At 41.0% G+C, this 17612-nt stretch overlaps 1 protein-coding gene across 2 annotated transcripts in view; it reads left to right on the forward strand.

The window, feature by feature from the left end:
- The window catches only part of LOC126176926 (uncharacterized), a 249579-nt gene that overhangs the window by 229509 nt on the left and 2458 nt on the right, over window positions 1–17612 (forward strand). For both annotated transcript variants that reach the window (XM_049924113.1, XM_049924114.1), the window contains exon 20: window positions 4569–4761. In XM_049924113.1, the coding sequence (XP_049780070.1) occupies window positions 4569–4761 (193 nt within the window). The remainder of the gene's footprint in view (window positions 1–4568; window positions 4762–17612) is intronic.

Below are 17612 nucleotides of genomic sequence, written 5' to 3' on the forward strand. Positions count from 1 at the left end.
TTTCCCCAAAACACTACACCATATTTCAATATTGAATGAACATAAGCAAAATATATGGTGCTGAGATTATCGTGTGATATACAGTTTCTTATTACGCTCATTACAAAACATGTTTTGCTAAATTTTTTGGTCACATATTCCACTTATGTACCCCATTTCATGTTTTGTTGAATACATATACTGAGAAATTTCGTACTCTGGGGTTTTTTTTTTTTCCTTTTTTTTTTTTTTTTTTTTTGACCACTTATTTCTGCATAAGGATTATCTTGTGTCATATTCTGGGTGGTGAAAATATCCATTGCAACAGTTTTTTCTAGATTTGTAATCAAACTGTTTGCGTCGAAGTACTGTACTATCTTCTCTGTGGCGGTCTTAGTTTCATTTTTCAAAGTTTTCCATGCTACTTCCTGTAATTAAGACGCTAGTGTCATCTGCAAATTGATATCACTTACTGTTTTTACTGTTTGCATGTAAATCGTTTACATATAGTAAGAACAGAAGTTGACCCAATATGGAACCATGGGTAACTACATGTTTGACCACTAATAAATCTGACTGATGAGTTTTGACTATCCCATTTACTTCACATGTTATCTCTATGAGCTGTTTTCTTTCGTGAAGGTATGATTTAATCCAGTTACGCACTGCTCCCCTAATAGCCCAGTTCTGAATCTTACCTAGTAATTTATCATGATTGATGGTATTAAACACTTTTGGCGACTCTAGGAATATACTTGAGGTACGTTGCTGCCTATCTAGGGCCTGTAGAGTTTCATAAAAAAAAGAAAAGATTGCTGTTTCAGTATACTGATTTCTCCTAAAGCCATGTTGTGATGCCGTTAGTATATTATATTTATTTATGAAATTTAACAATCTTTTATAAAAGAGTTTCTCTAGAATTTTAGAAAACACAGACAGTACAGAAACTGGTCTATAGTTTGACACCTCTTCCTGGCTTCCTTTTTTTTGTGTAGTGGTTTAACTTTAGCAATTTTTAAACATGTTGAAAAGCTGCCAGTTGAAGATAGGTTTACAAGATACATCAGTGGTTCAGAAATGAAGTCTACACAGTTTCTTACAACAAAATCTGGTATGTTATCTATTCCTGATGAATGTTTTGATTTGAGAAGCTTGATTTCTTGCTGTACTTCCAGTGTATTAGTTGGTATGAGAAATATTGTGTTTGGTACCTGTTCAATTTTTGATGTTATTTGTGAGGAATTTTTATGGGTGACCATTTCCTCAATAAGTTTTTCTGCTACATTTACAAAATAACTGTTAAATGTATTAGCTACCTCCTCTGATTTGCAGATAGTGTGCAAATTTTCATTGACTGTATATTATTAGTTTTGTTTTGTTTCAAGAACTCTTACATATCACTCATAGGCATCGTGAAGATAAGATTAGAATAATTACAGTTCGCTCAGAGGCATTAAGACATCATTTTTCCTGCCCTCCATACATGAATGGAACAGTAAGACACCCTAATAACAGATGAAGTGGGTCATATCCTCTGCCATACACATTATGGTGGTTTTCAGCGTACAGATGCAGATGTAGACATACATGCCCTTTCATAGCCACTTGTAGACAGCAAAAGAACCATAACCATTTTTTGAAAACATTTTATTTTAAGTAAACAGTACAAAGTAAACTGGGAGAGATAAACATGTAAAACTGTATTCCTTTGCCTCAGTTTTTTTCTTTTTGTCTAATTTCTATTTTTTGACGTAAACATGCATTGTCACATTTACATCATTTTCTGTTTTCGTAGTTAATGTTTCCTATGCTAGTAGTTTCTTCATTAGTTGGTAGTATATTTACGTGTAAAATCTCTTCTACGTCTTTATGGTAATTTCGCTTCTTTCCTTGCCATTACTAGGCTCATTACTGCCTCCTAAATTAGTTCCAGAGGATGGAAGACATAAGAGTTGGAACAGAATCAGACATCAACTTGCATTTTTCAGGAAGATTCAACAGTTCACATTCTAGATCCCTTTCATAATCCAAATCAGATAAATACAAGTGTTTCAAATTGAACATACTGGATTTAAGTTGTTGTAGCATTTATTACGTTCAACTTACAATTGTAAATAATACACCAAATGAAAGAGCAACTCAAACAGTTTTGTTAGTGAACAGCACATCTTTATTTGGAAGCAAGATGATGCGTCACCTCACTGGCATAACTCAGTACGTGACTGGTTAAACGACGTTGTATCCTACTGGTGGATTGGCCGCAATGGGCTGGTTGACACAACATTGTATGCATGACCTCCACGTTCACACACGATCTGATGCAATCATGTGTATGTGCCTCCGATACCAGCTGATCTATCCGACTTTAGAAACAGTGCTATTGCAACAGTTACTCCTGACACATGGATCAAGGTTTCGGAACAAGACGCAAGAATGCAAGCAGATGTAATCCATCAACTGAAGACAGGGTTCATTTCTGGTGGGGGGGATCATTATTAATGGAATTCTACAAGATCTTCTTACTCGTATATGTTAATCATCTTCCACTTAATACACATCAATCAGAATTAGTTCTATTTGCAGATGGGTAAGTATAATAATCAGTCCCAATAACATACATCAACAGAGAAGATCATAAAAATTTGTTTAGCCGGATTATTAACTGGTTTTCTGTAAATGGCCCCTCTCTTAAATTGAATAAAAGGCAGCATATTCATTTCTCTCATCAAAGGGTCCAGCACTGGTGATATATTTAAAGTGTGGAAGGGAGTTAATAAACAAGACAAAAATCTTCAACATTTTTGAGAGTATTATGGACGATGATTTAAAATGTAACAAAAATGCCTTTTACAGCATCCTAAACAACTCTGTTCAGCCGTTTTTGCTCCTTGTGTTATAACAAGCTTGTGAAAGAAACAAATGAGTATATACTTTGCTTATGTTCAGTGAGTAATGTCATGCAGAATTGTATTGAGGGGCAAATCATCTTAAGAAAGGAACATTGTACAAAAGCATGCTATAACAATAGTATGTGGTGCTAACCCTCAATCATATTGTAGACAACTGTTTAAGGAGTTGGATCATTTAATTACGGTATCACTGTACATTTAATTCTTGTAAGTAACCAATTAGAGTTCAGAAGTAGTGATGACACCCATAACAATAATATTACAAGAAAAATTTCCTTCATTACTCTCCATTAAAAGTGACATTAGCTCAGAAAACGGATGAATAATTCTGCTACCCAAATCTGTGGTCATTTACCCAATTATATTAAATGCCTGATAGATAACCAAGCTAAATTTGAAATTAATCTGAGGAAGTTCTTTCTGGGCAACTCCTAGTCCATTGACATTGTTTTGCTTAGAGATTTGTAGCTTATTTAGTGTAAAAGTGTTACATGTTTACTTGTGTTGTTAATCTAAATATTGTTTTGTTTTAGGTGAACTAGTCTGTAAATGATCAGCATGCAGGTACATTTAAATAAAAATTACGTTAATATTCTGTAAACTGATACATTCCATGTCATTACAGTATACAGTGGAAAATTACATATGGTACATGTAACTAACACAACCAATAAACATCCCAATAATCTCATTACCTAAACAAATAGCATAATACCACTGATAATTTAGTAAGTTGAGAATTACAGAATGTGGAATGTCTCTCAGAACATATTACCACAGTACAGTGGAGACAGTAAGCAGTTAATAGGCAAATAAACAAGAATGAAAATATTGATCAGGTTTTTACTTTTTTCACCCCAGTCTCATTTGTGTGCCTATTTCTCAACCAATGCCACAACTATATAGTGAGTTATACCTTTAATCCTGCCATTATTTAAATTCCACCAATTTGAATTGAATTGGATTGAATTTTTATTTGATCCTATAAGATTACATTGTGTACAGTAAATGTACGTGTAATATAGGACATGTCAAAGTATTAACATTCATTATCACTTATTTTTCTACATCTTTAACTTACATTTTTACATCATTGATAGTGAATAACAATATGTACAAATTTAGTGGCATACGTATTCTGCAACACTGTAAAACTCTTTTTCAATGAGATAGTCTTTTAGTTTCTTTGGAAAGTCATTGTCAAGTACACTATCTTGCAGGTTTTTAGGCAGATTTCTTAGTAGTTTGATACCAGAGTACTGGGGTCCTTTTTCTAGCATTGCCAGTCGGTGGGGTATGCTCCATACTTCATTCTTCCTTCTTTATTGTGGGTGTGTACACCAGCATTTGTAATCTAGTCCTCACTACCTTTTGTGATGTACATTATTGTTTTGTATATATACAATGATGAAACAGTTAAGATACCTAACTTACTTTCTTTTTTTTTTTTTTTTTTTTTTAACGTGAACACTTGTTTTGTGTCTTGTTTGTTTGAGTTTCCCCACACAGTCACTCCATACTGTAAGTATGATTCGAAAAGTCCTGGATACACGGTACATAGAAGATTCCTGTCTGAATACTGTGATAGTTTTCTATTAGTGTATTCAATTTATCTTCTGTACTTTATGTTAGTATTTTGCATTTCACAGTACAGTTTTCAGTGTGATACTTTACTTCCAGCCCAATGTCTGAGATGAATCTGATTGACGTGTACACGATAGATAGTTCCCAGGGACTGGAACGTGACATTGTTATCATCTCATGTACAAGGACTGATGGAGTTGGTTTTTTGACCAATACTGAACGTCTCAATGTTGCAGTGACAAGAGCGCGCTATTCTTTAATAATATGTGGAAACTTCACGTCCCTGAAGGTAAGAACAAACAATATTATAAAAAATAACTGCCCATTAAGAATGTTGAGAGATAGTGTAATGGCCACATTGTGCCTCAGATTTGCAAATACTTAATTATAACCATTAACTTATCTTTGACATTCCAGAGATAATTACACAAAGTAGTATTCTGTATGGGAACTACAACACAAAACTGGCTGGAGTCTGTCACCAGTTCCAAATAAGCTAGTCTTTGGATAAATTCACTTGACACTCCTTAAACTTTCATTCTGTTGCACAAATCCAGTTTACTATTCAGTTGATCACAAATGTGATTCTCTTTTGCTTCAGTGTTTACTACAGGATAAAGCATAATTGTAGTCAAAGAAGGCTCTGTTGACTGCACAGTCTTTCATCAAAACATTCCCACACAGTCCTGCCTCCCAAATCCAGTACTGCAGTCTTATATTAAGAAAGTACCTAGAACCATTAATAGTTTACCTTGAGATTCATAAAAAAATGAATTAAAATATTTTCAACATAAAATGTTTTTATTGCATCAGCCTTTTAATGGATTGTTTGAGGGGCTGGGCTCTGCTTTTCACTGCCGATACCATTCCCTCTGCACTAATATCCCCAGTCCACATGGCCTCGCTGCCATTGAACACTACCTTTCTCAAAGCTCGACTAACTACCTTTCTCAAAGCCCGACTAACTTCAACCTCCTTCCTGGTCACCATGACCATCTGTATTTTCGCCACAGTTATTTTTACTCCCTACAGACAAACCCGTGCACAGCTATGGGCACCTGGAAGCCACCTACGCTAACTTGTTCATAAACCATGTAATGGAATTCTTCCCAGTCATCCAAAATCCTAAACCTCTCACCTGGTTCAGATTCAGTAATGACAACTGCATGATTTGGACTGAGGGTGTGACACCATATCCCCATTCCTCCAGAACCTCGACACCTTCTCCTCCATTCCCTTCACCTGGTCCTCCTCAGCACGACAAGCCACTTTCCTTAATGTCAACCTTCACCTCAAAGTTGGCTACATCAGGACTTCCACATCAAACCTATCAACCGGCAATGATAACTCCATTTTGGCAGCTGCCACCCATTCCACACCAAGAAATTCCTTCATTATACCCCAGCTTACAGTACCCTGTTTTATGCAAATCCAGAATTATGCAATTTGTCTGTTTGTGTGCTGCACAGCTCTGTCCCGCACGTCGCCCATACAGTGTTCCGCTTATGGCAGGTTTGGACATGTTTTGTGTGGAACCATTTTATTCACAGAGTTGACTTGATTAATAGATTCTAACTATGTCATTGATACAAAGCAGAAGTGATTCATCTACATCAAACAAGAAAAGAAATCATTGCCTTCGGGATGTAAACTTGATATTATCAAAGACTTCAATGATGCAAAAAATTAAAATTTTTGAATTGGCAAAGAAGTTTGATCTACTGGAGTCAACAGTCAGAACAATTATATACATCTGTATCTACATGGATACTCTGCAAATCACATTTCAGTGCCTGGAAGAGGGTTCATTGAACCACCTTCAGAATTCTCTATTATTCCAATCTCATATAGCGCACGGAAAGAACGAACACCTATATCTTTCCATACAAGCTCTGATTTCCCTTACTTTATCGTGGTGATCGTTTCTTCCTATGTAGGTCGGTGTCAGCAAAATATTTTCGCATTCGGAGGAGAAAGTTGGTGGTAGGAATTTTGTGAGAAGATTCCTTTGCAATGAAGAGGACGGACAAGCGTGTTGTAGGCAGTCTCCTTAGTAGGTATGTTACATTTTCTAAGTGCCCTACCAATAAAATGCAGTCTTTGGTTAGCCTTCCTCACAACATTTTCTGTTTGTTCCTTCCAATTTAAGTTGTTCGTAATTGTAAATCCTAGGTATTTAGTTGAATTGAAGGCATTTAGATTTGACTGATATATCATGTAAGTAAAGTTTAACAGATTCCTTTTGCACTCATGTGGATGACCTCACACTTTTCGTTATTTAGGGTCAACTTCCAATTTTCGCACCATTCAGATATCTTTTCTAAATCATTTTGCAATTTGTTTTGATCTTCTGATGACTTTATTAGTTGATAAATGACAGCATCATCTGCAAAAAAAACCTAAGACGGCTGCTCAGATTGTCTCCCAGATCATTTATATAGATAAGGAACAGCAAAGGGCCTATAACACTACCTTGGGTAATGCCAGAAATAACTTCTGTTTTACTCAATGACTTTCCATCAATTACTACAAACTGTGACCTCTCTGACAGGAAATCACAAATCCAGTCACATAACTGAGACGATATTCAATAAGCATGCAATTTCATTACAAGCCGCTTCAGAAGGCTGAAGGCTGTGTTTAGTAACTCTGCTTTGGTAGTACAGTTGTCGATAGTATTTCCATTGTTATCACCCAGAGAAGGCATTGATTGTTTCTTGCTGCTAACATACTGCAACCTACACAGTTGTAGAACTGTCTGAGCCTCTAATTCAGATCCTCCACTTGGCTCTGTACCAGTGGTCTGCAGTCGGTCATGTCAACTGTTCTGCAAATGGTCAGCTCTGCTTTCATCTTGCAAGCAAGTCTGGCAGCCATTACCCCTTCTGTTAGCCGCTCAAAACCAGAGAGAATCTCTTCTGATCCAAAGTGACACACATCATTGGTACAGACATGAGCAACCACCATGAGGGTTACGGGAACGCAGGATGTATTGTAGTGAAAGTTCCCACGTGTGCAATTCAGAAAAGCTGGTTGTGATGGGAAGGATCCATATGGCACAGGCTGTGAAGCAGTCGTTCAAAGGAGAAGTAATTGTGGTGTTCAGCAACAGGGTGGTCCACTTGTTTCTTGGCCACAGTTTGTCGGTGTCCATTCATGCCGAATAAAGTGTGTTATGATCTTAACATACAAACTTCTCTCTAAATACTGTTACTATCGATCACATTAATCTGAAATGATTCCAACCATACCATGCCGACAGGCAGCTTGTTGGTTATCATGCCTACATAAATTGCAGCACAATGGTTGCAGCTTAGCGTATAGATGACATGACTGGTATCACAGGTAGCCCTGCCTTTGATTTGATAAGTGATATTAGTGACTGGATTGGAGTAGGTGGTGGTGGGATGATGTATGGGACAGGTCTTGCATCTAGTCTATTACAGAGGTATGAGCCATGAGGTAAGGGTTGGGGGGAAAAAGTTGTGTAAGGATGGACAAGTATATTATGTAGGTTCAGTGGACAGCAGAATACTACTGTGGGAGGGGAGGGAAGGGTAGTGGGCAGGAACATTTCCCATTTCAGGGCACGACGAGAGGTAATGTAATTCAGTTGCTCCAGTCCTGGATGGTACTGAGTTATGAGGGGAATGCTCCTCTTTGGCCAGATGGTTTGGCTTTGGAAGGTAGTGGGAGACTGGAAAGATAAGGCATGGGAGACTTGTTTTTGCACAAGGTTGGGAGGATAATTATGGTCATTGAAGCCTTCAGTGACACCCTTGGCATATTTAGAGAGGGACTGCTCGTCACTGCAGATGCAACAACCGTGGCTGGGTAGGCTGTACAGAAGGGACTTCTTGGTATGGAATGGGTGGCAGCTGTCAAAATGGAGGTATTGCTGGTGATTAGTAGGTGTGATATGGACAGAGGTACTGATGTACCAATCTTCTAGGTGGAGGTCAACATCTAGGAATGTGGCTTGTTGGGTTGAGTAGGACCTGGTGAAGCAAATGGGGAAGAAGTTGTTGAGCTTCTGGAGGAATGTGGATAGGGTGTCCTCACCTTCTATCCATATCGCAAAGATGTCATCATTGAATCTGAAACAGGTGAGGGGTTTAGGATTCTCGGTGGTTAGGAAGGATTCTTTTAGACGGTCCATGAATAGGTTCGCATAGGATGGTGCCATGCAGGTGCCCATAGCCGTAACCCAGATTTGTTTGTAGGTAATGCCTTCAAAGGAGAAGTAATTGTGGGTGAGGGTATAGTTAGTCATGGCGACTAGGAAGGAGGTTGTTTGGAATCCATCAGGTGTTGGGAAAGGGATGAGCAGGACACCATGTGGTAAACAGACAGGAACTGTGGAGAGTCTGTGGAGGAAATGGTTGGTATCTTTTATATAGGAGGGTAGGTTCCAGGTCATAGGTTGAAGATGTTGGTGTACGAGAGCAGAGATTCTCTCAGTGGGGGCACAGTAACCGGCCACAATGGGACATCCTGGGTGGTTAGGTTAATGGACTTTAGGAAGCATGTAGAAGTAGGAGTTGGGGAGTAGTAGGGGTGAGTAGAGAGATGTACTCTGGGGAGAGGTTCTGTGATGGGCCTAAGGATTTGAGTAGTGACTGGAGATCCTGGCAGATTACTGGAATGAGGTCAGTGTGGCGATGTTTGTAGTTGGAAGTATCTGACAGCTGGCGGAGTCTTTCCACCAGGAAATCCTTGTGGTTCAAAACAACAGTGGTGGAGCCTTTGTCCGCAGGTAGGTTTATAATGTCAGGTTCAGTTTTTAGATGGTGCACTGCGGTTCTTTCTGTGGATGTAAGGTTAGTCTGCATGTTGAGGGATTTGGGGATTGACAGTGAGGCAAGGTTTGAGGTTAAGAAACTCTGGAAAGTTAACACAGGGTGGTTTGGGAGCAGTGGGGGTGGATCACGATTTGATGGAGGAGTGTACTGAGTTACGCAAGGTTCAGTATTGGTCTTTGGTTGAGTCTGATTGGTAGGGTTGGTGGCGAAAAAGTGTTTCCACTGTAGAGACCAGGAGGAGGAGAGAAGGTCTTTAACAAGTCCTGCATGATTGAATTTGAGAGTAGGGCAGAAGGTGAGGCCTTTGGAAAGGACTGACATTTCTGTGGGGATAAGGCTTCTGGAGGAAATATTCATGACTGTGTTGCGAGTCTATTTAGATTCTGTGTTGTGGTGGGAGGAGTTTTGGAGGGTGGGGTAAGTGTTATAGTTCTATGAGACAGGGTTTGTCAGCTATGAGGGGATGTGGGGGAGGTTTGGAGGTTGTTGTAGAGGTGGTGGACAGTAACACTCCAAGGTGGGAGTAGGAAGTGAGCAGGATGGAGAGCTTTTCGAAGTGGCGTTGCGCATGTTGCTAAAGTTCCTGCAGGGCAAGAGTTTCAATGTGTGTTATGGGTTCCAGGAATTTGGGATTGCAGAACAGGAGAATTTTGCGGATGGAGAGAAGGTCCTGTAAGAAGGTTTGGGCTTGGCTGATATGGTTTTGCAGGACTATGTTGGTGAGGGTTAAGGATTGGCAGAATTTGAACAAGTGGAGGTTATTGTGGAAGGGAGGGGTGGCAGCCAGAGGTGGGTAATTTGATGGTAAGGCCATGAGGGGGATTCCATGAGACAAGCAACAACGCAGGAACAGTGTGTGGGACTGGGATCTGGCTAGGGATAAGCAGACTTTTCTGTATACTCATCCATCCTTACACAACTCCTGCTCCCAATCTCTTACCTCATGGCTCATATCCCTGTAATTGACCCAGATGCAAGACCTGTCCCATACATCCTTCTACCGCCACCTACTCCAATCCGTCACTAACATCACCTATCCCATGAAGGCAGGGCTACCTGTGATACCAGTCATGTCATCTATAAGCTAATCTGCAACCATTGTGCTGCATTTATGTAGGCATGACAACCAACAAGCTGTATGACCATCTGACCAGCAATAAATCCTACATTCCTGTAACCCTCCTGGCCTCAACCTTCGTTAGTCAGTGTCCTCAACCATCCAGCCCCTTCCCTTTTCCCATTACAGCATTACACAGCTATCATTCCACCACCACACTCAGGCTTTTTATTCATCTCCTTTACCGCTACTCCCCCCCCCCCTCCCCTGCCCTCAGTCTAATCTGCAGCACTTCCAGACCCCACTCCCATCATGCACTGGTGCTGCTACTTGCAGTGTGGTTTCATTTGCTTGAAACTGCAGTCATGTGTGTGAGTTGTGTTTGTGCGCAGGAGCACGTGTGTGTGTGTGTGTGTGTGTGTGTGTGTGTGTGTAGTGTTGACAAAGGCCATTGGCCGAAAGCTTTAAGTGTGAAAATCTTTTTATTGTGCCTATCTGCAACTCAGCGTTCTGCTATATGGTGAGTAGCAACTTCTGTTCTCATAATATTGTTTACTTCCCAAAGGGTATTCGTGCACCCTGGAGTGCGGTCACGCGTGTCCAGTAGGCAAGCTTTAGTAAATTCCTCGTATGATGTGGCATTAGATGGATGCTCTACATTATTTCTTTCCATCCATTCAATAATAGAATCATTTCTCCATTTTGTAGATGGATTTCACAATACTGGAGTTATCATCATGTAATTTGGAGCCTGATTGAAAACAATCACAGATCTGTTTGATAATGTTTCAAGCACACTCGTAAACCCCTCTTTGTGGTGTCTGGATCCATTTCGGAATGGTAATCTGTACCTCGTTTTTGCCCAATAAAACATAGCCAGCTTTTTGCACGGACCCATCTTCGTCCCCAGTGTGACATCTTATAATCCTTTTTGCCAGAACTGGATGGTGTTTGAATTCCTCCTTTCCAGCCATTCCGCTCCTGAATACTTCCTCTGTGATAATTTTCTGACACATAAGGCATCTTTTTTTCATGCCAACCAAACTTACTGGAATGACTTGCATTACACCAACTCTCATCAGTGTAGTAAATAGTCCATCCGGTGTTGCAAAAGTGTCATATTTCCCGCAATAACTCATGTTTTTTTTCTGCTATTTGGTTATTTTCCAACAGCACAGGTTTTTTTGTTGAACTTTTTATATCTAAAGCCCAATTTCCAAATAGGATGCCAAAGGGTTGTTTCACTCATATCAGGAAAATCTTCCACTTCAGTCTAACTTTTCCAACATAGCTGCCACTGATGGAAGCTGCTTTGCAACATAGTAGTTGTGGATTTTTCATCTTATGACTCCCTTTGCAAACTCATTCATACAAACTTCTGTCACCTGCCAGAGCTCATTTTTGGTCATACAAAACATGAAGTTTCTCTATATTCACTGTACTTCCACTAATGCCGAGACATTCAGAAGTTTTCTTTACTGTCTGTGGTATGGAACTGTTTGCACCCTGTTCTTTTTCAGTCTCAAAGCAAGCACGTACACTGATCGCCATAGACTTTTCACGACTCTGTAAATGATGTGTGGTTTCACACAAGTTCAAGGCAACTAATTACTTTACAAGCACTGTCTCACAAGATTACACAACAACAAATAGAGTTAAGATTGTTTTCTGTCTGACAGGAAGCAGCTATGTAAGCACTGCAACAATGAACAATGAAGTGGATATGCTGTTCAGAGGTCCGGCAGCATAGCACACGTGAGCACGCGGCACATAGAAATGCAAAAGCAAATAAATTAAAGATGTGATATTAGTACTGTATGTAGATTTACATGCATAAAAACAACAGCCATGAAAGGCAACAACAGAGCTTGCATTTACTTTTCGTCTTGTTAGCATTCATCACTATTAGGTATAGTGCAGCAATCTATGGCCACAATTATTAGGACAAAACTAGTAATTGGAAAGCAATGACAATTTGTCTGGAAGTTGAATATGGCTGTATCTTTAAACTGTGCAAAGGAAATTTTTCTCCTAGTTACAGTGTGACTTCGATGACTCCCCAAATTCAACACTCGCCAAAAAATGGTCGAAAAAGCATGCTTTCTCTTAAATATTACTGCATATGCAGCCTCCTTTTCAACTAAAATGTAATATCCATACAACAAATAAAAAGGAGATATTTCCACAATTTTGGTAAGGTACAACACATCGATGTTCGTCACACGATGTTACGGTGAGCTCAAAGTTGTGGGTCAATCATTATGAAACGGCTAGTAGTCCTGTCTCCTCTCTGCTTCTTTTATTTCCCGTACCCCTCCCCCACCCCCCTGCAGCACAACCTCACAATGGTGCACCTAGCAGCCCTATCCTGTCCTCACCATCTCACAGCTTGCTCTCACAGGCAGCTCTAGCAACTTCCCCCACCCCTATACTGCTATCCCTTCCCCTCCTTCCTCCATGACTCTTCCATACTCGCAATACCTACCCCAGCTAGATTGCTGCTCACCTCAGACACAATTGCAGTTGGGCCTTGCACCTGCAGACAGCAGTGGGCATGTGTGTGTGAATTGTGCATGTGTGAATGTGCATCTGCTTTCTACTTCTGATGCAGAGCATAGACTGAATTTCTAGCATTCTGTTTCATTGTGCTTGTCTGTGATCCAACACCTCATCTATATGGTGAGTAGCTAGTAGTCTATCCTTTCCATAGTTTTTTTTTAAATTGCGTAATTAATGCCTGATTTAACCAGTGGAATATGTAGGATGGAACAATGAGAATATTATTAAAAGCATAGATTGCTAGTCACCATGTAGTGGAGATGTTGAGTTGCAGATAGGCACAACAAAAAGACTGCTAAACAAGTAAACTTTTGGCCAGAGAGCATTCTTCTGTATTAGACAACATATGCACACACCACATATTCATGCAAATGCAACTCACATGACCACTGTCTCAGGCTGCCGTACTTGCTTCAGCAGCAGGAGACAGTAGTCGTGTGTGTGTGTGTGTGTGTGTGTGTGTGTGTGTGTGTGTGTGTGTCAGAGAGAGAGAGAGAGAGAGAGAGAGAGCTAGCTATGTTTGCATGAATGTGTGTGTACGTGTTGTCTAATTCAGAAGAAAGCCTTTTGGCTGAAAGTTTATATGTTTAGCAGTCTTTTTGTTGTGCATGTGTGCTACTAAATGTCTCCACTATTGGTGAAAAGCAAACTGTCCTGTCCATAATATTATCATTAATACAAGATTTGTTTTTAATCAGATTTCAGATGCAATATCATTCTATCATTCTCAGTTGGTTGATGTTTCACTATAATGTAGAGAAATTACTAACAACCTTAGTCATATTTGCTGTATATAAAGTCAGTCTGAGAGATTCTTTTACAACTATTTTACCATACTGAAGTTCTAATTCACTTACATGCTCATCTCTACATGACTTTTACTATTCATAGTGACAGTTCTTGCATTTTCTTGCAGTTCTTGCATATTCTGGTCAATAGTTTTAACTTTCTATGCCTTTATTGACTATCAGTATATTTCAGTAAATATCCATCCGTGAAATATGTATGCATTTTACAAGAAGAGTTGATTTTTTTTTCCTTTGTTCATGGTAATTTACATGTCTTGGGTGATGGTCAGTAGATGTGGCAGCACTGAAAGCAGGGAGATTCCAGTGCAACAAAGTATAATTGTGTATCAGTCATCTCTGGTGGTTTACACTTAGTTGTTATTATTATTATTATTATTATTATTATTATTATTATTCAGTATTATGAGTGTATAAGCAAAGTTATGTGTGCTAGTAATTACTGATGCAATTAGTATTCTGAAAGGGTCTTTTAATATGCATTAGAGACTGTAGGTATATAGTGGCTTCAGTGGTGACCACCATATTATGAACATAGCATCTGTTTTATGGACATAAAGTGCATACATGTAATCAAGTCACGAAGACAAGAATTTACAGTCAGTCACAAGATAGCAGGAAGGAGGAAAACAGTAAGATACAACCCACACCAATCGAAATCCCACCCACACTGACCTGTATTTTCAGCAGATCAGACACACATTTGATGTTGCAAGTGGCCCCCTGTTTACCTGCATTTTGGCCACAGAACTCAAAAACCTGATTTGAGCAAGTTGATGGTAAAAGATATCATTGTCAGTCAACCAGCTTCCACTTATTGTGAATGCTTGAAGTCTGCATTATTGACAGGCAGTCACACATTTGATGTTGCAAGTGGCCCCTGTTTACCTGCATTTTGGCCACAGAACTCAAAAACTTGGTTTGAACAAGTTGAAGCATATATATATATCTCAAAGATGATGTGACTTACCAAACGAAAGTGCTGGCAGGTTAATAGACACACAAACATACACACAAAATTCAAGCTTTCGCAACCCACGGTTGCTTCATCAGGAAAGAGGGAAGGAGAGGGAAAGACGAAAGGATGTGGGTTTTAAGGGAGAGGGTAAGGAGTCATTCCAATCCCGGGAGCGGAAAGACTTACTTTAGTGGGGAAAAAAGGACAGGTATACACTCGCATACACACACATATCTATCCGCACATACACAGACACAAGCAGACATTTGTAAAGGCAAAGAGTTTGGGCAGAGATGTCAGTCGAGGTGGAAGTACAAAGGCGAAGATGTTGTTGAATGACAGGTGAGGTATGAGCGGCGGCAACTTGAAATTAGCGGAGGTTGAGGCCTGGCGGGTAACAAGAAGGGAGGATATATTGAAGGGCAAGTTCCCATCTCCGGAGTTCTGACAGGTTGGTGTTAGTGGGGAGTATCCAGATAACCCGGACGGTGTAACACTGTGCCAAGATGTGCTGGCCGTGCACCACGGCACGTTTAGCCACAGGGTGATCCTCATTACCAACAAACACTGTCTGCCTGTGTCCATTCATGCGAATGGACAGTTTTTTGCTGGTCATTCCCACATAGAAAGCTTCACAGTGTAGGCACGTCAGTTGGTAAATCACGTGGTACGATGTACCGGTCAGCCTTCAGATCACGGATAGCCTGGGCTTCAGCAGGGAGAAGGATTAAGGTTTTTTAAGAAGGATTGAGAGGCAAGGCTGGAAGTCAGAAATTCCTGGAAGGTTTGGAGAGGGTGATTTTGAGGAAGAGGAGGTGGGTCCCGCTGTGACGGAGGACGGAACTGTTCCAGGCATGGTTCAATTTGGATAGTGTCTTGGGGAGTTGGATCATTAGGGGTAGGATTAGGATCATTTTTCTTCGTGGCAAAGTGATACTTCCAGCAGAGAGTACGAGTGTAGGACAGTAAATCTTTGACGAGGGCTGTTTGGTTGAATCTGGGAGTGGGGCTGAAGGTGAGGCCTTTGGATAGGACAGAGGTTTCGGATTGGGAGAGAGGTTTGGAGGAAAGGTTAACTACTGAATTAGGGTGTTGTGGTACCAGATTGTGTTGATTGGAATTTTGAGGTTTTGGAGGGAGTGGAGCTGGAAGTGGGAGATTGAGTAGATGGGAGAGACTGGGTTTGTGTGCAATGAGAGGTGGTTGAGGTTTGCTGGAAAGGTTGTGAAGGGTGAGTGAGTTGTCTTTCCGGAGGTGGGAAACCAGAAGATTGGATAGTTTTTTGAGGTGAAGGGTGGCATGCTGTTCTAATTGGCGGTTGGCCTGTAGGAGGATGCTCTGAATAGCCGGTGTGGATGTGGGAGAGGAAAGATTGAGGACTTTTATTAAGGATAGGAGTTGACGGGTGTGTTCATTGGCTGAGTTGATGTGTAGGTGAAGGATTAGGTGGGTGAGGGCAATGGATTGTTCAGTTTGGAACTGGTGTAGGGACTGATGGAAAGAAGGGTTGCAGCCAGAGATGGGAACTTTAAGTGTGAGGCCTTTGGGGGTGATGCCGAATGTCAGACAAGCCTGAGAAAATAAAATATGCGAGCGTAATCTGTCTAGGGTGAAGGCATGTTTGCGGAGGGAATGTAAATAAAACTTAATGGGGTCGTTGTGGGGGTGTTGTGAGAGTGACATGGTATTCCTGATGTCCAGGCAGAGCTTCAAGGAATCCTCAGAACCACACAGAATGTATCTCTGTCTACGTAGATCAACACCTTCAACCCATTACATGCAGTCTCCCATCCTTCATCAAAGACACCAACCACTTTCTCGAACGCCTGGAATTCTTACCCAATCCGTTACCCCTAGAAACCATCCTTGTAACCATTTATGCCACTTCCTTATACACAAATATCCCGCACATCCAGGGCCTCGCTGTGATGGAGCACTTCCTTTCACGCCGATCACCTGCCACCCTACCTAAAACCTCTTTACTCATTACCTTAACCCGCTTCACCCTGACCCACAACTTCTTCACTTTTGAAGACCAGACATACCAACAATTAAAGGGAACAGCCATGGGTACCAGGATGGCCCCTTCGTACGCCAACCTATTCATGGGTCGCTTAGAGGAAGCCTTCTTGGTTACCCAGGCCTGCCAACCCAAAGTTTGGTACAGATTTATTGATGACATCTTCATGATCTGGACTCACAGTGAAGAAGAACTCCAGAATTTCCTTTCCAACCTCAACTCCTTTGGTTCCATCAGATTCACCTGGTCCTACTCCAAGTCCCATGCCACTTTCCTTGATGTTGACCTTCACCTGTCCAATGGCCAGCTTCACACGTCCGTCCACATCAAACCCACCAACAAGCAACAGTACCTCCATTACGACAGCTGCCACCCATTCCACATCAAACGGTCCCTTCCCTACAGCCTAGGTCTTCGTTGCAAACGAATCTGCTCCAGTCCGGAATCCCTGAACCATTACACCAACAATCTGACAACAGCTTTCGCATCCCGCAACTACCCTCCCGACCTGGTACAGAAGCAAATAACCAGAGCCACTTCCTCATCCTCTCAAACCCAGAACCTCCCACAGAAGAACCACAAAAGTGCCCCACTTGTGACAGGATACTTTCCGGGACTGGATCAGATTCTGAATGTGGCTCTCCAGCAGGGATACGACTTCCTCAAATCCTGCCCTGAAATGAGATCCATCCTTCATGAAATCCTCCCCACTCCACCAAGAGTGTCTTTGCGCCGTCCACCTAACCTTCGTAACCTCTTAGTTCATCCCTATGAAATCCCCAAACCACCTTCCCTACCCTCTGGCTCCTACCCTTGCAACCGCCCCCGGTGTAAAACCTGTCCCATGCACCCTCCCACCACCACCTACTCCAGTCCTGTAACCCAGAGGGTGTACACAACCAAAGGCAGAGCCACGTGTGAAAGCACCCACGTGATCT

The sequence above is a fragment of the Schistocerca cancellata genome, chromosome 3, assembly GCF_023864275.1.
Source record: "Schistocerca cancellata isolate TAMUIC-IGC-003103 chromosome 3, iqSchCanc2.1, whole genome shotgun sequence".
NCBI classification, from domain to species: Eukaryota; Metazoa; Arthropoda; class Insecta; order Orthoptera; family Acrididae; genus Schistocerca; species Schistocerca cancellata.